The sequence below is a fragment of the Hermetia illucens genome, chromosome 3 (genome assembly GCF_905115235.1).
Source record: "Hermetia illucens chromosome 3, iHerIll2.2.curated.20191125, whole genome shotgun sequence".
Taxonomy (NCBI): Eukaryota; Metazoa; Arthropoda; class Insecta; order Diptera; family Stratiomyidae; genus Hermetia; species Hermetia illucens.
Window position 1 is genome coordinate 41,410,770 of NC_051851.1, and position 23,018 is coordinate 41,433,787.

The 23,018-nt window shown below is 41.5% G+C and overlaps 1 protein-coding gene across 4 annotated transcripts in view; it reads right to left on the bottom strand.

The window, feature by feature from the left end:
- Positions 1-23,018, bottom strand: part of LOC119650608 (neurexin-1) — a 371,754-nt gene that overhangs the window by 71,658 nt on the left and 277,078 nt on the right. For all 4 annotated transcript variants that reach the window (XM_038053478.1, XM_038053477.1, XM_038053476.1 and 1 more), the window contains 2 exons: positions 12,313-12,429; positions 11,345-11,729 (listed from right to left, as the gene is read on the bottom strand). In XM_038053478.1, coding sequence (XP_037909406.1) covers positions 11,345-11,729; positions 12,313-12,429 — 502 coding nt within the window. The remainder of the gene's footprint in view (positions 1-11,344; positions 11,730-12,312; positions 12,430-23,018) is intronic.

Consider the following 23,018-nt stretch of genomic DNA (forward strand, 5'->3'; position numbering starts at 1 on the left):
CTTTCTTTCGAACCTTTTGTTTCACTCCGCGAAGTACTTCACAACTTTGCAAAAGGGGGAAGGCTGATATGCATTGATTACCAGTTCTAATTCTGATGGTTTTGTATTGTCACCAGACCAGTACTCAAAATCAAAGCAAGCAAGATGCAGTTAGAAAACTAGAAGGTTCTTTTGATTTTATTGAAGAACTTAAACTGACATGAACCAGGAAGAAATAATTGAAATATGGTATTTGCATATTAACGTAAATTTTTGCTAAAAAGAAAAGGGTTCTTCATAATTTCATTCAGCCTCGAAATTTGCGAAATGTGCGCGTTTCTGGTTATAATGCAATTTCTTACATGTCCTAGATCCACCACAATTACCTGACATTAATGTTGCCCAGAACTTTTGGAATTCTTTAGAAAATCAACCGAAAAGTTACATAATAAGTAGCCGAAATTAGTTGGAAGCAGTGCAAAAGAATAAATGGGCCAAAGCTGATCCTAGTTTTTGTAAGAAACTTCTGTCTAGGTCATATCTAGAGAATTATTTAAATAATATGCAAGTTTTAGAGCGAGGACTTATTTTGAAAAGAAGTAAGTCACCCTGAAGCTATTATCTACATAGAAGTGAAATTTTCCATTTACGAAGTCAATTTCATAAGTCAGTTTTGTTAAGAACTAACCAAAAATCGTAAATCGTATAAACCATATGGAGCTTTTTAAGATGCTTTGTAATGATTAATTCGAATTGGTGTATGCTCTTCATTTTGGTCAGTACTGTGATAGATAGCCTAGTGTTAGTATTGAAAATTAGTATTATCCAGCAAGCATATTGACATATAGATTCGAAAAATATCTATTCTTCATTAAAAGAAGCCGCTTTAACACCAAAAGAAAAACTTAAAGGCTTTTCAGTTGGTCCATCATCTCAGTCCTAAGAGTACTCGCCATTGTATCCGGTCTAGGCCTACCTTAATAAGGAACTCCAGACATCCCGGTTTTGCGCCGAGGTCCAACATTTCGATATCCCTAAAAGCTGTCTGGCGTCCTGACCTACGCCATCGCTCCATCTTAGGCAGGGTCTGCCTCGTCTTCTTTTCCTACCATAGATATTGCCCTTATAGACTTTCCCGGCTGGATCATCCTCATCCATACGGATTAAGTGACCCGCCCACCGTAACCTATTGAGCCGGATTTTATCCACAACCGGACGGTCATGGTATCGCTCATAGATTTCGTCATTGTGTAGGCTACGGAATCGTCCATCCTCATGTAGGGGGCCAAAAATTCTTCGGAGGATTCTTCTCTTGAACGCGGCCAAGAGTTCATCTCAGTCCTAAGAGTACTCGCCATTTCCAAATCGGTTTATTGTTTGTCTTACTGTCTGTCTATCTGCTTGGTTGCCACATATACTTTTCTGAGAAACGACTACACCTCATCATCATCAACGGCGCAACAACCGGTATCCGGTCTAGGCCTGCCTTAATAAGGAACTCCAGACATCCCGGTTTTGCGCCGAGGTCCAACATTTCGATATCCCTAAAAGCTGTCTGGCGTCCTGACCTACGCCATTGCTCCATCTTAGGCAGGGTCTGCCTCGTCTTCTTTTCCTACCATAGATATTGCCCTTATAGACTTTCCGGGCTGGATCATCCTCATCCATACGGATTAAGTGACCCGCCCACCGTAACCTATTGAGCCGGATTTTATCCACAACCGGACGATCATGGTATCGCTCATAGATTTCGTCATTGTGTAGGCTACGGAATCGTCCATCCTCATGTAGGGGGCCAAAAATTCTTCGGAGGATTCTTCTCTTGAACGCGGCCAAGAGTTCGCAATTTTTCTTGCTAAGAACCCAAGTTTCCGAGGAATACATGAGGACTGGCAAGATCATTGTCTTGTACAGTAAGAGCTTTGACCCTATGGTGAGACGTTTCGAGCGGAACAGTCTTTGTAAGCTGAAATAGGCTCTGTTGGCTGACAACAACCGTGCGCAGATTTCAACATTGTAGCTGTTATCGGTTGTGATTTTCGACGCTAGATAGGAGAAATTATCAACGGTCTCAAAGTTGTATTCTCCTATCCGTATTCTTCTTCGTGTTTGACCAGTACGGTTTGATGTTGTTGGTTGATTCGTCTGCGGTGCTGACGTTGCCACCATATATTTTGTCTTGTCTTCATTGATGTGCAGCCCAAGATCTCGCGCCAACTGTCGCCTGCTCGATCTGGATGAAGGCAGTTTGTACGTCTCGGGTGGTTCTTCGCATGATGTCGATATCGTCAGCATAGGCCAGTAGTGGGGTGGACTTGAAGAGGATCGTACCTCTTGCATTTACCTCAGCATCACGGATCACTTTCTCGAGGGCCAGGTTAAAGAGGACGTATGATAGCGCATCCCCTTGTCGTAGACCGTTGTTGATGTCGAATGGTCTTGAGAGTGATCCTGCTGCTTTTATCTGGCCTCGCACATTGGTCAGGGTCAGCCTAGTCAGTCTTATTAATTTCGTCGGGATACCGAATTCTCCCATGGCCGTGTACAGTTTTACCCTGGCTATGCTATCATAGGCGGCTTTAAAGTCGATGAACAGATGGTGCAAGTGTTGTCCATATTCCAAAAGTTTTTCTATCGTTTGTCGCAGAGAGAAAATCTGATCTGTTGCTGATTTGCCTGGAGTGAAGCCTCTTTGGTATTGGCCAATGATGTTCTGGGCGTATTGGGCTATCCGGCCCAGCAAGATAGTGGAGAATATCTTATAGATGGTACTCAGCAACGTGATATCTCTATAATTGCTGCACTGTGTGATATCTCCCTTTTTATGTATGAGACAGATAATACCTCGTTGCCAATCGCCTGGCATTGATTCGCTGTCCCATACCTTGAGCACAAGTTAATGAACCACTTGGTGTAACTGGTCGCCTCTATATTTAACCAATTCGGCGGTAATTCCATCAGCTCCTGGCGACTTATGATTTTTTAGCCGATGAATTGCAGGGACTGTGTCTCCTAAACTTGGTGGTGGCAGTATTTGTCCGTCGTCTTCAGTTGGCGGGACCTCCAACTCGCCGATGTTCTGGTTGTTCAGTAGCTCATCAAAGTACTCAACCCATCGCTCTAATATGCCCATTCTGTCGGAAATCAGATTTCCCTCTTTGTCTCGGCAGGATGAGCATCGAGGTGTACAAGGCTTCATCCTGCTGACTTGTTGGTAAAACTTCCGCGCCTGGTGCGGTTGCTGCCTGTACTTTTCTAATTCACAGACTTCTTGGTTCCCCCAGGCTTCCTTTTTCTGTCTGTGGAGTCGCTTCTCTGCTCGACGGAGTTCGTGATAAGTCTCTGCGCGTGCCCGCGTTCTTTGAGAATGCAACATTACTCGGTATGCGGCATTCTTCCGCTCCATTGCTAGCTTACATTCATCGTCAAACCAGCCACCTATTGGCACAAAATTTTCATTTCTTTCACGGACCCATTTTTAGAAGCTACCAAACTGAAAAAACTGAAAATAATAGCGTATGTATACCGTCTAAGCTTCAAAATAATCACCATACCGATATCTCAAATAAGGTTAACAGTGCTTGATTTTTTTCTAAACTAATCCGCTTGGGTTCATCATCAAATCATAAAATTGCTGTAATGTAGGTTTTAATAGAGAACATGATTTTGCAAAGTTTGATGTAAATCGCGCTATTACAAACAAAATTATAATGGGTCAAATTTGTCACCTTTGTGCAAATTTACTGTAATCTAAGAGTTTTAGTTTTACTTAACAACATTTGCACCAAGCTTTCTGGTATTGATCAGTAACTTATGTCTACGGTACTGTTCGTTCAGTGAACAAGTAAGCTGAAAACTAGAAGGGGGTCCATCAAAGATGATAATATTCGTCATTATTGGTACCGTGTTATTCCTTGGTACTCCATCATGTCAACGTATGTGTGGTCGTATATCTTTATATTTAGCAGCGAAGTAATTATTTATTGAGAATCTAATTTCACTCGTCTGTAATCTCGCAAACGATCATTTTGTACCAAACTTCTCAATCATTTACTATACTAGCGTATGAAAAAGATGTAAGAACCGAACTTAAAAAGGGTTTCTAAGTTGACGCTGAAAACATTGTTTTAATTTGTAGGGGCAATTATGAATATATTCTATGTGACAAGAACATTAGGTAGATTGGTGTAAATAGTCCCATTCACTAGAAAGCGTAAGCTCGCTCACCTAAGAGCTATCGGATCACATGGGACGAATAACAGGGGTCAAATATTCGGGAATTACCCTAGATCAAAAACTACTTTAGACGCTGAAAACATAGGTTGGAAAGCTGCTGTTGCTCTGAGGGTTCATAGCAGCAAACAAGTCGGGAAGCCAGATATGAAAGGTTTTGTGTATTTTTTATATAAAAACATTTGAGTGAACATTTGTCCCTAGCATGTAATGTAAACACAGATATTATATTTGGCATATAATATTCAAAATCTTAGAATTTCCCCGGAGGGGCCATTTTGACCTCTTATTTGTTAGTAATAGTGCGATTTTCACCAAACTTGGTAAGACCATATATTTTATAGCCTATATTGCTGCAATTAAGGGGTTCTATAGCCAATAACTAAAAGTTATGGCAATACACTATCCTTAACTTTATTTGTACAGATATCGGAACGGAGGGTATTTTGGAGCCTAGGCTCCATACAGCAACAAGTCACCAGCATGAAGCATTATACATCTCGATGCTCATTCTGCCGAGAGAAAAAGGGAAAACTGATTTCCGACATATTGGAGAGATGGGTTGAGTATTTTGATGAACTGCTCCACAACTAGAATTTCGGCGAGTTGGAGGTGACGTAAACTGCAGATGCCACCATCAAGCATGCAAGAAACAGCCCGTGCAAGTCATCGGGTTAAAAATCATAAGTCGCCAGGAGCCCATGGAATTACAGCCGAACTGGTTATATACGGAGGCCACCAACTACACCAAGGGGTTCATCAACTTATGCTCAAGATGTAGGATGGTGAATGAATGCTTGACGATTGGCAGCGAGGCATTATCTGTCGCATACAATGAGACGTAGAGTAGCATTTATAAAATATTCTCCGCCATCTTGTTTGGTCAGGTAGCCATCTCCAAGAGGTTTGACTCCAGGTAAATGAGCAACAGATCAGATTTTCTCTCTGGGTCAAGCGATGGAAAACTGTTGGAATATGGCCATTAGTTGTACCGTCTCTCATCGACTGTACACGGAGATGAGAGAATTGATAAGACTGGCTAGGTTAACCATAACTAATGTGCAAGGCTGGATAAAAGCAGCAGGATCGCTCTAGAGACCATTCGACATCAACAACATTGTAAGACAAGAATATGCCCTATCCTGCACCCTTTTTAACCTGGCCCTGCAAGAAGTGGTCCGTGATGCAGAGGTCAATGCGAGAGGAAGCATTCTCTTTAAGTACACCCAACTACTGGCCTATGCTGACGGTATTGAGATTATAGGAAGAGCCACCCGAGATGTGCAATCTACCTTGCAGATCGAGCAGACGATGATTTTGGGCTGCAGATCAACGGAGGTAAGAGGAAATATATGGTGGCAACTTCAGCACTGAAAACATAAAATAGCATTGGTTAAATAAAAACAATAAAGAGAGGAGACTACAATTTTAAGCCGGTTGATAATTTATCCTATCTGGGATGAAAATTATAACCGATAACAGCTATGATGATGAAATTCGCGCACGGTTATTGGCAGTCTACAAAGCCTATTTCAGCTTACAAAAGCTGTTTTGCTCGAAACATCTCATTATAGGGTCAAAGCTCTTAGTTAGGCCTCGTGTATTCCTCGAAGACTTGGGCTCTTATCAAGAAAATTGCGAACTCTTGGGTGCGTTCGAGAGAACAATCCGAACCGAAGAATTTTTGGCTCCCTACAAGAGGGTGGGAATTCCGTAGTATATAGTGACGAAATCTATGAGCGATACCATGAGAGTCTGGCTATGAACAAAATCCGGAATAGTCTGCGGTAGGCGAATCGTTTAATCCGTATTGATGAAGATGATCCAACTCGGAATTTCTATTAGGGCAATATCTACGACAGAAAAAGAAAATGACGCGGACCTTGCTCCACAGGTAGAGGGATGGCGCCAACTGCTGGGTGGACCTCAGCGCAAATCTGGGGTGTCTGAAGTTCCTTATTAAGATAGGCCTAGACCTGATACAGGTTGTTACGCTGTTGATGATGATGTGATGATGATGATGGGTACGCTGTAAAAGCCTGGACACGATTGGCTCGCTTAATAAGATCTAGATACTCGAGGTTCTAGACCGTAGTGGGTTAAAAGGCAATGAGGCAGTGGATGAGCTGGCAAGAAAAGAACAGGGATGTCGCTGACACTGATTTGAGTTCTTTTGTGGAGTCAGATATGTATTCATGGCTGAAGAAACAGGCGAATTTACCAGGTGTGGAGAGTGCAGATTCTGTGAGACGAGTGACAAAACCTCCGCACATATTTTGGAGCAGCGTCCGCCTATTATCCAAAGTAAGTTGAGGTTTTTGCGAGAGTACTTAATACCGGATGTGACGCTTAAACACTTGGAAGTAGGGAACATAATAAGGTTTCCGTCGGTTATTGGTTTGGATGACATATTATAGTTAATAGATTTACTATAGGGCGATCCATCTGTCTGTTAATTTTAGAATCAGGGCTAATCTCACGGTTGGCAATCGTGTTATACGGTGGGAAATGGAAAACACTGGGGGTCCCACGTCTAACAGGCGGCTGCGTTGAACACATCGCAGTCTGCTCTGCTCTACGGTGCAGAGGTGTGAGCTGACGTTCTTAGCAAGCGTCTCGAGCAAGTACAGAGACCGGGAGCTTTGCAGGTGACGACTGCGCACCGCACTGTCTCTGAACCGGCCGAGGTGATGATCACGGGAGTGATCCTCGTTTCTCATCTTGCTAAGGAGCGTCAAGCCATATACAAGCGCAAGGGGGAAGACCAAAGGGAGGTGGTAGCTTGTGAAGAACGACAATGTACCCCAGAAAAGTGGCAACTCCCTTTTGGCAAAATGAAATTAGAGGGAGATGGACTGGGTGGCTCATTGGCAACTTAGGTGCATGATTGAATCGGAAGCATGGTGAGACTGACTATTTCCTTACTCAATTTGTAAGTGGGCAAGGATGTTTTCAGTCTTACCTGCACAAGATTGGAAAGGCACCATCTCCGGATTGTGTGTTTTGCAACGGAGTTGTGAACGACGCCCATCACACTTTTTTCTTGCGGAAGGTGGTTTGGGATTCGTCAGTAGTTCTATTTAAACACAGGGGATCTCTCTCCAGACAACATTGTCGAGGAGATGGTGAGGAGCGTTGACAGGTGGAACCGTGTTGCCCATTATGATCGGGCCCTTCTCGATATGGAAATGTTACTACGGTTTCTTCTGAATTTTTCCTACTTGTGATTTCTCATTTTCTTGCCTCACATGACTAGTTTCGACGAGCTCTATTTGCGATCCTTCATCCGATGTCCAACATCACCTTCCTGCTTTAGGAAACCCCTTCTTAAAGCAAGCAAATTTATTATATTTACCCCGTTTGTGGTATTCCTTCATCCTGTTACTTTTATTTGAGGTGAAAATTTAATGAAACAAACTGTATAAAACAAGGAGGCAACACTTAAAATCGACGTATACCTCCTGTTCACTATTTGGAGGGCATAGGACTTCTATGGAGGCTCTTATTGTATTGTGCGACCATCGTACCTAACGCTATAGAATTGATAAGTCGACAGCAGTGTGGAGGACCACCAAGAAGTCCAAGATGCAAATGGAATTCGAACCCTGGTCACCAAATTGATCAGCCCAAATTTAAAAGCGTTTTGAATTTGAATCTCTTTCTATTTCTAATCTGAATAGAGAGAGGACGTAGTATTAAGTAGTATTACCATTTATTGTGCTATGTATACAGAATCAATTTTGAACTCCGCCATGATATTAATTTAGTATGCCGGTCCTCAACCCAGGTAAAGGAGGAGGTTTTGAGGTAACGTACTTTGTACTATCCGCAGTAAAACAAAACTGAAATAAATGTCAGACGATGACGGCTTTACGGTTTCTTACCAGGGCAGAGGAAAATCGTCAGACGCTGCCTCACCTCTGGCCTGAGAGCAGCGTGACCGAAGCGGCTCGCGGATGTTATGTGCTCCTTTATGTAATTCGCAGAACACAACATGACTACGAATTATATTGAGCACGAATCCGCCTTATTGACCAGAGCTTGGCCAGAGGTGAAAATATTTTTTTGGGAATTGTGGGGTCCTAAGTCCGCATCAACTTAATGCCGGACCGGATCCGGTCACGCTGCTCCCAGGGCAGAGGTGAGGCAGCGTCTGACGATTTGCATCTGCCCTGGTAAGAAACCGTAAAGCCGTCATCGTCTCACATTTTTTTAAAGTTTGGGTGCTAGGCCCTAAATGAGGGGTCCGTGGACTAAAAAAAGAGGGAATAAGTTGCTTTTCATTTGGTCCGACCCGGCATTAAGTTGATGCGGACTTAGGATCCCATAATTCCCAAAAAAAAAAATTATATGCTAAGATCAGAGAAAAAGATAAATAAAGTATAGTTGGAGTTATTCCCCTATGTTAAATCCTACCTGATCTCTCTAGGGTGATAGGTGCCGCGACAGGCGACCAAGAAAATACAATTTGGATACAAACAAGATGATCGGATCGAGTTACAAGCCTCGGAAAAATGCTAGGGCATCCACTTCAATCGACGCGGCAGGACAGGCCCCGGTTCTGTCGAGAAACGGGCAAGGGTTCTTGACGCATGGACGGCGTCAGGACGTAAGTAAGTTAGTCTGAACAGAACAAATATGTGTGTGCATGCTAAATGTTGGTACCCTAACTGGAAAGACCAAGGACATCGCAAGATCCCTTCAGAAAAGGCGCATTGATATTTGCGTTCTGCAAGAAACCCAATGGTCTGGTGCCAAAAGCTGCGAAATTGAACGCAAATGCGGTAAAAATGGCTACAAACGTCTCTCCTTTGGTAGCCGATCTCAGGGAGTTTTCGTGATGCCATTAAAGAATACGAATGATTTGATGATCGGCTGATGAAGCTCACGATTATATCAGCTGATCGGACTATTCACTTCTTCATCGCCTACGCACCACAGACACGTCGACCTTATGCCGAGGAAGATGCCAACTGGCAACTTCTCGATGAAAAGATTTGTCACGTAAGTGCTGACGACTATACCATCCTTGCCGGTGACGACTATTGAGTGAAAAAGCAGGCGGTAACAGGTGTCACGAGGGAAAGGGGGTGGAGCGCGCAATGAGGGTGGCGAGCGTATAATCGATTTTGTAAACACCCATGTCCTTGTACTTACATGGTTCATCAAACGATTGTTTCATCTTCCTACATTTTATAGTGGGAACAGTAAAACGCAAATTGACTATATTCTCATAAGACGCCGACATTTTACCACCGCTACTGATTACAAAGCCGTTCCCTATGAGAATATCGCACCTCAGCATCGGCCGTTGATTGCCGTCTTGCGAATTAAGCCACCGATACAACAGCGTTAGGTACGCACTGACTCACCGCGCATTAAATGGCGGCGATTTCGTGAGAAGAAAGAAGAAATGATCTCACGTATGGGATTACCAACCATTACGAATGTGGAAGAATTGTGGAACCAAATGAAAGACACGATCCACAAAGCGGCTTCTGCAACCCTTCGGGGTTACCAAGCCAGGTAAGCAGTACATCAACCGAGATACTTGGCTTTGGAATGACGATGTTCAAATGAAGGTCCGTGAAAAGAAACATCTCTACCACAAGGTCTGTATCGACTTGCCAAAGCCGACACGAACGCAACTGAACTGTTCATCCTCCACTTTCACAGTCATTACCGACATTTGGAGGAGTTCCACCAGCGCAACTGAATTCGAGGAGGCAATAAAACGAATGAAATCGGGGAAAGCCACAGGACCTGACGACATCGCATCTGAGCTGTGGAAAGCGAAGAGCTGGTACCCAGCACTGTAACTCAGTGAATTCTTTAATCGGGTTATTTAAGAAGGTAGAACACCACCTGACTTGCAAGAAAGTACCACTGTTCCAATATGGAAAAAGAAAGGTAGTCCAGCAGAATGTTCAAATTACCGTCCGATCCGGTTACTTTCCCATACCATGAAGGTTTTTGAACACATTCTTGACAACCGTATTCGCGAAATCGTTGAAATAACCGTGAATCCAACCGAATTTGTGAAGAATTGCGGAATTACTGATGCAATTCACGCTGCGCGGGGGGTCCAATTGCAAAAATGATTGCGAGCAACTTTTCCAAAAATGGAATGATCGCCTCATGCAACACGGTCTCAGATTAAATCTGAATAAAACTGAATTTTTGAGAATTGATCCCCATGAAATATGCACAATTACTATCAGCGGCAGTGACCTGCCCAGAACTGAGGCATTTAAATACCACGGGTTAACGCTATCAGCCAATGGAGAATAGCGTTATGAAATTGCTTCACGCATTAACGCAACCCGGATGAAGTGGCGTTCCACAACTGGTGTTCTTTGTGATCGATATATCAGCGAACGTCTCAAATCTAAAATTTTCCACAGTGTCGTCCATCCTGTCGCTCTCTATGGTTCTGAGTGTTGGCCGACTACAAAAGACAATGAACGGCGTCCTGTGGTAATGGAGACGATGATGTTGCGTTGGACTAGTGGTATGACACGTTTGGATCCCATCCGAAATGAGGACATCAGCGATTGATATGGAGTTGCACCGATCGTGGAAAAGCTGCGAGAGAGGTGTCTTCGATGGTACGGTCACGTATTTCGTGCTAATGAGAATTCAATTGTCAAGATTGGTCTGAACATCGAAGTCGATGGTAAACGAGCAAAGCCGAGACACCAGTGGCTTGATACGCTGGATGGGGATTTAAAAGGCTCGAGATTGAACCCAGATCAGGAATTTGATAAAATAAAAAGGTGAAACCGATCACCATGAGTAGACCCCGCTTGTGAACGGGACAAAGGCTGAAGAAAAAGATACGAAATCAATTTTGCTAAATTAAGTTGGTGGATTTCCTAAGGATTTTATTCACTGCAGACGAAATGGCAAACAGGTGGGAATCATATCTTTTCTCCTTGCATTAAAATGACCGATTGGTGACCAGAAGTAAAACATTCTCTCAAGCGTATTGTCTTTTCATTATGAATTCGAAAAAAAAAGAAAAAAAAACTACAAGTGAATATGAAGTGGTTTTAAAATAATCACTTGAGAGCACAATTTCTCTATTCTTCCCCTTTAATTGTAGAAACAAGAAAAGTTCAACGATACTCACCAGAATCCTGTTGCCGTGCATAAGCTGCAATATCTACTGGTTTTCCGCTTAGTGCCAAATCCCGGATACACCCGACGAATCCTTGTCGTAATGTTGCCGTCCAAATGGCCGGGGGCCAATTTACATTCGTATACGGTGGACCCGTACCACCGACATACATTTGACTGTCCAATTCCAAGATTGTCGCATTCCCTGGTGTTCTGAATTCATTCCATTGTGCATCCACAGCTACCTTTCCGTCGCGTCCATTCCTTCTTAAAGAGAGGTCATGCCATTCGCCATCATCAACTCGTCGCCTGGATGCACGTATTTTCACGGCACCCGAACCCAGATCCAAGTGTATGTAAATGTGACCGTTGAGCAATTCAATTGCAAACAGGACGGGCTAAAGGCAGGAAAAAGTAGAGAATGGATGAATATAGGATTTTTATGAAGTTGCCGAATTACACCTGGAGCGATTTAATTGGATTTTATTGCAGGAGATAGTGATGCCAGCTGTCCATGCATTTATGAGTGGGTGATGGGGGTGAATGTCGACTCACATATGCATATATTCTGAGTACATATTGTACATAGCAATTTCACCCTACATCATTGTAGGGAAAGTAACCACGCACAAATTCGCTTAGTTACTAAAGCTGCAAGGGCGGCTTCACTATCGAAGCTGAGTTACGAGTATTTGATGAAAAACTTTCATGAGTGTGGCTTTCTCAGTAAATTGATACTTGTCAAAGTGAAATCTGCATAGATAAATTTAGCTAAGCTGATTTGAGAAAGAAAAATAAAATTTTAGCGGAAGTGTTGATATATACAAAATTTAATGGAAATAGGTTCCTAAAGCATGGGGGGTTGGCCTCTTATTGAAGACAACCCCCTGTATCAGCATCAATCTGGTAACACTATCTCCGAAACGATTTCCATCCCTTGTGCTTAATAAACCTATTATTTTGCGGCTTTTTTATACTTACGTTTTTCGCCTTGGGCGGCCGTGTGCCTGTCGTAAGGATTATCAGTCCATTCGGCTCCTTTGTGCGAAACTTGAAAGAAATGGAGCTCTGCTTCCCAGTATCCCATGGCGGCAAGATCTAATTTTAAAAGTTAATTGGTTATTCAGTGGTGTCTTCTAGGTAGAATGGCATGTTGATATACGATTGTTTTGATTAATCAAATAATAGATTAAGATGGGCCAATTGCTGGGGACTCGATGCCACTCAATCTTGCTGTTTGTGATGGAAGCGATGGGTTCTGTGGTTTGGGTGAGTTATTTCGGAAATGAATTAATTAAGGCTTTGTAAGAGAGTTTGATTAGTCCTGATGAATTTATTTATTGGGTATTTGCCACGTGATGTGGTGTGGTTCGGCAGAGGAAATTATAGTTCATTAGGAAGAAAACGCATTGGTATCACATATCAGTGAAGACGTTTCAGAAATTGAATTCAGTGTGGGACTGACTAATGATTTTTATATGATGAGAATGAAATTAAGGTTCATTTCCCTAGATGCGGAGATCATTGGAAGAAGTGCTTCCAAAAATTGTTCAGATAGGCAGATATCATCAAAGAAGATAGTTGGTTGCTCTATTCGATGCTAAAATTTTAACAATAGATAAGACCGCAGTTGAAAATATTGCTTTGTCTTGAAAGTCCAAGCGGATTTTTCATGGCATTCAAAGCCAAATTTGAAAAGGTTATGTTAATGCAATGTGTTCGAGGTATACGTATTTTGATCATTGATTTTCTGACGTAAATTTGGCGTTTTAATTATTTAAATAAAGTGGTGAAATTCCTCTTAATATTAGTTTGAAGACAAAAAGCCAATAGAAACTCGAAAAAAATGTGCACTTTGCGAAGAGGATGCTATAGGTGAATGCAATTGCCAAAAGTGGTTTATTAAATTTTCGAGGTTTAACAACATGATCCAATTTATATTTTGAAAAGCTGGTTTGGCGATAATCTACTAAACTCGGAGCTCCCGAAGGTTATTACATTTTCTATTGCGACCGGGATCGGGTTGCGTCACATAAGTCCACTGGCAGTTTGGTTATAATTACAATAAAACGTCAACTTCGTGCCCGACCCGCCTTTTGTCTCTACCATACGTATTTCCCCGCCCAGCGCCTTCCGATTAATTTTCATCACCATCATCAACGGCGCAACAACCGGTATCCGATCTAGGCCTGCCTTAATAAGGGACTCCAGACATCCTGGTTTTGCGCCGAGGTCCACCAATTCGATATCCCTAAAAGCTGTCTGGCGTCCTGACCTATGCCATCGCTCCATCTTAGGTAAGGTCTGCATCGTTTTCTTTTTCTACCATAGCTATTGCCCTTATAGACTTTCCAGGCTGGATCATCCTCATCCATACGAATTAAGTGACCCGCCCCCCGTAACCTATTGAGCCGGATTTTATCCAGAACTTGACGGTCATGGTGTCGCTCATAGATTTCGCCGTTATGTAGGCTACGGAATCGTCCATCCCCATGTAGGGGCCAAAAATTCGTCTGAGGATTCTTCTCTCGAACTCGGCCAAGAGTTCGCAATTTTTCTTGCTAAGAACCCAAGTTTCCGAGAAATACATAAGGACTGACATGATCATAGTCTTGTACAGTAAGACCTTCGACCCTATGGTGAGAAGTTTCGAACGAAACAGTTTTTGTAAGCGCGGATTTCATCAGCGTAGTTGTTATCGGTTGTGATTTTCGACCCTAGATTGGAGAAATTATCAACGGTCTCAAAGTTGTATTCCCTTATCTTTATTCTTCCCGTTTGACCAGTGCGGTTTGATGTTGTTGGTTAGCTGGTTTTTGTTACTGACATTGCCACCATATATTTTGTCTTACCTTCATTGATATGCAGCCCAAGATCTCGCGCCGCCTACTCAATCTGGATGAAGGCAGTTTGTACGTATCGAGTCATTCTTCTCACGATATCGAAATCATCAGCATAGGCCAGTAGTTGGGTGGACTTAAAGAGTATCGTGCCTCTCGCATTTACGTCTGCATCGCGAATCACTTTTTCCAGGGCTAGGTTGAAGAGGACGCATGATAGGGCATCCCCTTTTCTTAGACTGTTGTTGCTGTTCAATGGTCTCAAGAGTGATCCTGCTACTTTTATCTGGCCTTCGCACATCGGTCGGGGTCAGCCTAGTCAGTCTTATTAATTTCCATTCTGTCGGAAATCAGATTTCCCTCTTTGTCTTGACAGGATGAACATCGACGTGTGTAAGACTTCATCCTGCTGACTGGTGGGAAAACTTGCACATCTGGTGCGGTTGCTTCTTGTACTTTTCGAGTTCATAGACCTGCTGGTTCTCCCAGGCTTCCTTTTTCCGTTTGTGAAATCATTTCCCCGCTCGCCGCAGTTCGTGATAAGTCTCCGCGCTTGCCCGCATTCTTTGAGAATGCAACATTACTCGATATCATTTTATCTCCCATATACGTCCTCTGTGTTAAGAAGATACCTGCACGAACATTCGTTTGACAATTTGTCGGAACTCCTTATTGTCAAATTCCCTTACGTTACCTATGTTCACCTGACCTAATCATCTTGGCCGTCCTACTCCATCCAGCAGCCTCTTCCACTCTTCCCTTCTTTCTCTTATTTTTTGAGCACAGTTGAATTTCAACACCTCCAAAAACTCCTTGAACCCCACTTTCGATGTTTTCCCTTCCAACCTCCAAGTGCGCAACCTCTCTCCACTTGCTTGCACATAAAGGGAGTATGTAAAAACTGACGCTCATCGTCCCCTTTACATTTAAAGCGGAGCTCCCCCGTTTAAATTCCAAAACTGTGCTTAAATCTGTTCAGTTCTTCCTCCGTAAAGTCTACTTTGACGGTCTCAACTTAACCTTAGAGTCAATCAACAGGGATCATATATTGCGGGTGATCAAGCTCTTGGCATTTTTTATAATATCCTGTCTGATCTTTCCTCCCTTTATGTCCCTTCTTCTCCTTCTTGTTTTCGTTCTTACCCAACTTAGTTCACAATGGAAAACCGCCTGAAACATCCATTGTGGAAGAAGTTTCGGGCTATTAAGAATGATACCGACGTGGCTATGCAATTCACTGTGATGCCAATGATTAAACAAGTCGGAAAACCTGAAGCTGGACTCTTTAGGTATGATTGGTTTTGTACGCTATTTTGCTGTTATTGTTTGACAATTTTCCAGAGAAATAGCGGGTATAATTTTGACCCTGGCGAAATAAATCGACATCAGCCCTTTTGTTGTTAACTTTGGTTGCCTGGCCTTGACTGGTATATTGGCTCCTTCTGGGTTCCACACCATGGACTGCCGTTTGGTTTCCGCACCGTACTTATAGAACCAAACTTCACCAGCTGTAGCGAGTTTGTTTGAGGTGCTAAACTGGCGTTTTTAAATTTAAATAAATATTTTGTGAAATGAACGCATGCCTGAGAGCGATTTAAAATGCATAGAACCTATCGGAAAGATTTTTTGGTGTAACCCAGATGATGATTCACATCAGCAACCATTGCTTGGATCAATTTGGGAGTCTCTTTTATTTTAGCTTCCACTAGGGCCCAATTCCTATCATCAGTCGAATTTTTTGTTGTATTGGTATTGAAATTTGTGCAAGTAAAGCACCAAAACTCTTGTGTACCCCCAAGCCGTGGAAATAATCTCTTTCAAAATGACTTATTAACGCGGATTTCTTATGGATATAGGGATTTTTTGTGTGAATCTTGGCAAGGGAATAACTTGGGGAAAAATTTACATTTCGACTACTTTCCTCGCCGGCCTACACAAAAAAATCTTTTACAAGCTTTTTTCATTAGAATGTCTAAAAGGTATAAAAACTAAGGTTAATCATTTATCTCCCCTAGCGTTTCAACGCCAGGTCTTTGAATTCTGAATTCTGAGTCGGAGCGGCTCTTTCGAAGATGGATGTAAGCTAACAATGGAACGGAAGAATGCTGCATACCAAGTAATGTGGTATTCTCAAAGAACGCGGGGACGCGCAGAGACTTATCACTAACTCCGGTGAACGGAGACGCGACTTCACAGACATAAAAAGGAAGCCTGGAGAACCAACTCAAACCTGTGAACTCGAAAAGTACAGGGAACAACCGCACCAGGTGCGGAAATTTTATCAACAAGTCGTGTTCTTCATATTTGCATTAACGGGCAGAATATCGAGGGTGTCGACAAACTTATCTTGGTGGGGGGGGTATAATCATGTAGGATATCGATTGAAAGGTACTTTTCGAATACGGTCTTAGGTTTAGCTTTTGTTTGACAAGGGAAAAGTTCGGGGGCCCGAAAAGATTCAGTTACTTCAAGGCCCCGGTCTCAGAAACGACCGAATCAAAATATCTGGAAAATAATATGGTGGTTCATGCAAATGGTATCTACTCTCTATATCGATACCTGCTCAAATAAAATCAATAATAGTATATTATTTGCCCAGAACTGAGTGATTTAAATATCTTGGGTCAATGCTATCCGCCAATGGAGAACTGCGTTATGAAATGGCTTCACACATTAATGCAACTACTGGTGTCCTTTGTGATCGACGTGTCAACTAACGTCTCAAATCTAAACTTTAATGCAATGGCGTCCTTCCTTCCGCTGTCTAGAGTTCTGAGTGTTGACCGACTATAAAAGACAATGAACGGCGTGTTGCGATAATGGCGGCGAAGATGTTGCGTTGGACTAGTGGCGTGACATGTTTTGATCATATCCGAAAAGAGGATATCCGCGATCGATATGGGGTTGCACCGATCGTAGGGAAATTGCGAGAGAGGATGTCTTCAATGGTATGGTCACGTCATTCGTGCTAACGATTGCATCCTGATCAGGCATTTGATAGAAACAAATGGCGAAACCGATCACGAAGGGCCGACCCCGCTTGTGAACGGGACAAAGGCTGAAGAAAAAGAAGATGTTCAATTCTTTTTGAAATTTTTATTGCAAAACGTTCTCATTTTCAAATTTCTCGAAATCGTGAAGTTTATTTAAACATTATTTAATCATAATGCATAGATTCCCAAATATCAAAATTGATCATTACCCTTTTTGTTGTTACTTTCTCTATAAATTGCATGACCTAAGCATATAGATGTGTGAAGATGTGTACAAGCAGATCCATTTTGCACAGCGAGATCTTCTCGAAGCTATATTAGCATTAGAGTGAGAATCGGTGATGTTTCCTTTTGAGGTTGGTTGGCGACCAGAGAAGATAAGAAGAAAACGTTTTTTTTGCAGAATTAGGAAAAGAAATAGGTTGCATAAAATCGAATACAAGCGCATGCAATCGAAAATACTTTCGAAAGTTCAAGCTACATAAACTTGTAGTGGGAACAGAACTGTAAATACTGAACTTGGTCAATGGAGTTGATTTCGTCGGTCCAGCCAGGCGAATGCTAATGTTATTCCCGGTGAGTTGGGTTTTATTTGGGTATGGGGGCTACCAAACGAAATCACAATCTTTAAATGCAGGCGAAATTACTTCAAGCTACCCCTTTTGGAAGTCCGAGGAGGGCCGACTAGGGCAATCTACAAACTGGTACTGAGTGCCCAATGCTCCATACAATTAACCCATTATCAGACTTGGGTGCGCAACCTAGGTACCGTTATTAGCTTGGACGAAACTTTCCAGAATAGCTCCGATGTCTTACGGTAAGTCACACCAGTTACTGCCGTTAATACCAAAAGCTAAAATATCACAATAATTATATTTTAACATTTTCTATCTACCATTTGTCAATGGTGTAATATATAATATATAATTTCAAATGCAGAACTGAGTGAGTATGTGACGCAGATACCAGTGAACGAAGTAATGGGTCACATATTAAGAAAGGGGTTTCTTTATTACAGGCTATACTTTGCAATGGCACCATTCCTTTGAAAGGCCATGACAAGGCCGGTGCTGAATAGGCGTAGCTAACCAGAAATTATAGCCGCAAAGCATATATATTTTCAATTTTTCAACCCATGGGTTGTGAGGACTTTCTACCACCGCTCATTATGGAGCTCTTTTTCCAATGCAAGTGAGAGGTTGCATTTAAAATTACACGACGATCGATCTCGAAGTATAATTTCGAATTCCATAATATATGTATACGTGTATACTTAATGTACTTTTTACCTTAATGTTTTGCCTTTTCAGAAAACAAATTATCTTCATTGAAATGTCCTTTAGAGTTTCCTAGCTAGTTAACTTTTTATCGTATACATTCATTAAAACTTCCTTTTTCACACCTTCCACCACTTCACTACCTGAATTCAGGCGGACTCAACTGCATGTAATTAATGGAGAAATGATTATCTATTGCATGAAATGCCAGATAGTTCAAGGTTAGGAGATACTTTTCATGAAAGCTTCCAAGGTTTCAATTACTTTTTTCCCCGACTGATATACAAATATCTATACACTGTATCCTTTGCACATTTCTCTGTCTCCAGTAATCCGATTAAGGATAAAATACTTAAAATTCTCTTCCCTAGTCGCAATGTAATGAACTTTGGAATAGTTATACCGTCAATTGGATTAAATAGTGTTAATTCAGCATATGAAATGAGGACTCAATTGGAAAGGCGTGTAGGTGTACACGCGTATATTGTGATGTAAATGCCAATTTAACATTTTCGTATCCAGAAGATAATTAAGTAGGATCAGAAGACAGATAATCTCTTAACGAAATAATCCACCATGAATATAAATCATGATGCCTTCTTGAATAGGTAGCTTTTTGTTGATAGGTATCTTGTATTGGAGACGTTAAATTGGTGCTATTTCAAGTTAACTGTAATATATCAGTTACCTGTGAAGGTCGTTCCTTGCTTTTGATATGAAAACCTTTGACAACGAATATTTTAGTGATAAACGTATTTAATTGTTCATAATATTCTCCTGGGGAGGGGAATTCGTTTGAGTTTAGAGTTTGGAAGGATTTTTTTTTTCAGGAAGAAAGGATGCAAAGTGTTCACTTAAGCGCTTGCCCGTTTTTAAGAATATGATATCAATATTTTATATAGTTACAAAAAAGCCGGGAAACCGGAAGCTGGAGGCTTAAGGTATCAAAGGTTTAGTGCATGTCTTTTATACAGAAATTTGAGTGTGGATTTGTCCCATTAGTATGTAGTACGTAATGTATGCATATATTATGTGAGAATTTCCATTTTCAAGTGATATTGACATTCAAAGTCTTGAATTTGCACAGAAGCGACAGCTTTGACCTACTATAATTTTGTTAGTTATAGTGCGATTTTCGCCAAATTTGGTAGGATCAGCTCCATGCTATAGCCTATATTGCTGCACAATTTAGTGATTCTAAGAAGAACGGAAGGGGGGTTTTCCTGTCAATTACTAAAAATTATAGTAATGTACTATTATTAGCTTTATTTAAACAGGTATCGATATGGAGGGTATTTTGGAGCCTAGGCACCATACAGTGGCAGCCTCTTGACTTTTTTCAGATTTTTCGGTTAAGTAGTTTCCGTTAAATAAATTATCATTTTCAACCCCCGCACTCCCCACCTTTCTAACAAATGTCAAAACTAAGACCGGCTTCGGAAAGTACTAACCGAGATTACCTTTTTACCAAATTTGGTGTCCATCGCTACAACCGTCTCCGATAGAAATGCGTGCGACAGACAGACAGACAGTAAATCGATGTTTACACAAAATCGGTGTTTCCACAAAATCGGTGTTTACACAAAACCTTAAAAATGCTTCCAGAAGAACGATTTTTACGAAAATGCTAATTTTAAGTGAACACCAATGTAAAAAAATGTCGACTGAAGAGCAAGGAGTAGCTTCTGACTTGTGTAGATTCAGGAACACACAATCTGGTCATAACAGAAATAAAATGGGATCCTTTTTACTAATGAGTGTAATTTCAACGGATTGGCAGGATTCATTTCGGAGGTCGCAGGCGGTCAAGTATCGACTCAATGGTACTTATAAATGACCATATGCATCTGTAAATGTATACCGATCTGTCGAATTCCAACATTTGCCAGTTCAAATGAATTTTTTGCCTTGAACATGTTTTGAAAATGTAAAAGTAAGAAGTTGTTATAATAAATCCTCCATTTTTCTTTTATCTTAGAGATTTTTTAGGATCAAAAATAACTATCATTAGGTCTTAAGGGGCTACGACCGCCCAAGTCAAAAGATCTCAAAATCAAGCCCCGTAAACATCCATTTTACATGGAAGAATCTAGCGACGAACATCAGAGATGTATTTAAGTTTGTGTTTCGATGTTGGCGTGATTTTTATGCACAACGTCTCTAGGCACTATTCATGCACCTACCCCTTGCATCTGTGTATTATCCATCAACTTTTCAACCTGATTTAAGGGAAACAATCATCTATATTTCATGCTACACATCGGTTACTAGTACGTTATTAGCACTAGTTAGGTCATGTCACTTTTTGAAAAAGGTGATATTACCAAACATTACTTATCATGCGCCGCGTTTATGACATTCATAGCGTCAAAGTACGTCAACGCCAAATGAGTATCAATGAAGAATGAATAAACCTTTCATGTAAGAAAGAAAAAACAGAAAAAAAATCCATATTAGAAATTAGATGTGTACCATCTAACTTCCACAATATTTTCACGCATGAAACAGCAGTCGATATTTATTATCAACCAATAATCTTTAAAATCAATTAAGCTAAGAAAATATATTATTTTCAGGCCAAAGCCAGCTTCAAGCCAGCTCAAGGATCCCCAAAAGAACAGGTTATCATAATTACAATCGGTACGCAAGCGATGTTCGGCATCGGCTAGAGACTTGACAACTGACGCCGCCAATTGTATCATAACTTTGGTAATGAGGTGATGTTAGGAAATGTGGTGATGTTAAGTTATGCGGTGATGGTAGGAAATGCTTTGATGTTGTAATGTTTGGTAATGTCTGTTTTTGCTTAATGTTTGGAGTGACATATTCGCTAATGTATGAAAGTTGGATGAGATTTTTGATAATGTGCCTTTGAGGCAACCGCTACTTCCGTTTTCTGTTGGTGACAAATATTGAACCATTTAAACAGTCTTGCACGTTCTTTGTTTACAGTGTTTCAACTAGAATTTCTCTGTTTCTTTGATTCGCCCTAGTTTTATCGTTTGATCGAGCAAAATTATGAATTCATTAGATAGCGTATCACAAAACCATTCTTAATTTCAGAAACCATATACGCTTGTCTTTGTTCCAGAAGACCTTACTCTGTCATTTTACAGGATAGGTATGGATGGTTTACCTTGAGACCTCAAAAGTACCTTGATGATTCCGCTATCTCACCCAATGGCCAATGGCGAAGAAAGTTGTAGGTTAGAGTGGTTCTCAAGGGATTTTTGCGCATGGAGAACTGAGAAAGAAAGGAACCCCAACAGAAAACGAAGCAGGGGAGCAGACTTTACATAAATTATCTTTCGCTATGCTTAAGGGAAAGATAATTACGATCTTCGGGTTCGTAAAAGATAGACACAGTGTATACCATGCATGTCCGGATAGCTCAGTGGTTAGAGCACTGGGTTGTTATACGGAAGGCCGCGGTTCAAATCTCGCTGGTGGCAGTAGGATTTGCATCGAGACTTGACGTCGGATACCAGTCGACTCAGCTGTGAATGAGTACCTGAGTCAAATCAGGGTAATAATCTCGGGCGAGCGCAATGCTGACCACATTGCCTCCTACAGTGCTCTGTAGTGTACCGTTACGGTCTTGAATGAAGTGCTCTAACACACTTCAAGGCCCTGATCCAATATGGATTGTTGCGCCAACGATTATTATTATACCATGCATTATCAGAATTATAAAGGATTCGTGTAACAGTGTCAAGGAAAGTATTTTAAAAAAAAGCGGAAAAACAACACATGAGGTACCCGACGCCTTCTAAAAATTTAAAGAGAACCGAAGTGTAAGGGGGAGTAGAGAGGAATCTTAAAAACTTTTTAGGATGCGAAAAGGTAATAACATCCCTCATTGCAGAAAGTAGCAACTCCGCCATGCTATAAACATGCTATGATTGTTCCAAACCCAGGTAAAGAAGGACGGTTTGAGACAACGTACTTTGTACTATCCTCAGTAAAACAAGAATAAAATACTGAGATCAGGGAAAGAGATAAATAAAGTGTAGTTGGAGTTATTTCACTATTCTAAATCCTACCTGATCTCTCTTGGTGACAGGTGCCGCGACAGGCCGACCAAGAAAATGCATACAATGTCATTAGAAGCAACATGATCGGATTGTGTAAGAAGCCTCGGAAAAATGCTATGGCGTTTACCTCAGTCGGCGCGGCAGGGCGGGCCCCGGTCCTGTCAAGAAATGGGGAATGGTTCTTGACGCATGGACGGCATCAGGACGTAAATAAGTTAGTCCGAGCAAAAGTAAAACAAATACGTGTCTGCATGCTAAATGTTGACACCCTAACTGGAAAGACCGACGAACTCGAAAGAGCCTGTCGGAAAAGGCGCTTTGATATTTGTGCTCTGCAAGAAACCCGATGGTCTGGTACCAATAGCTGCGACATTGAACGCGAACGTGGTAAAAATGGCTATGAACTTCTCTATTTTGGTAACCCACACACTCAATACGGTATTGGCATTGCCATCTCAGGAGGTTTCCGTGATCCATTAAAGAAGTCGAACGATTTGATAATCAGCTGATGAAGTTCACCATTATATCAGTTGATCGTACCAT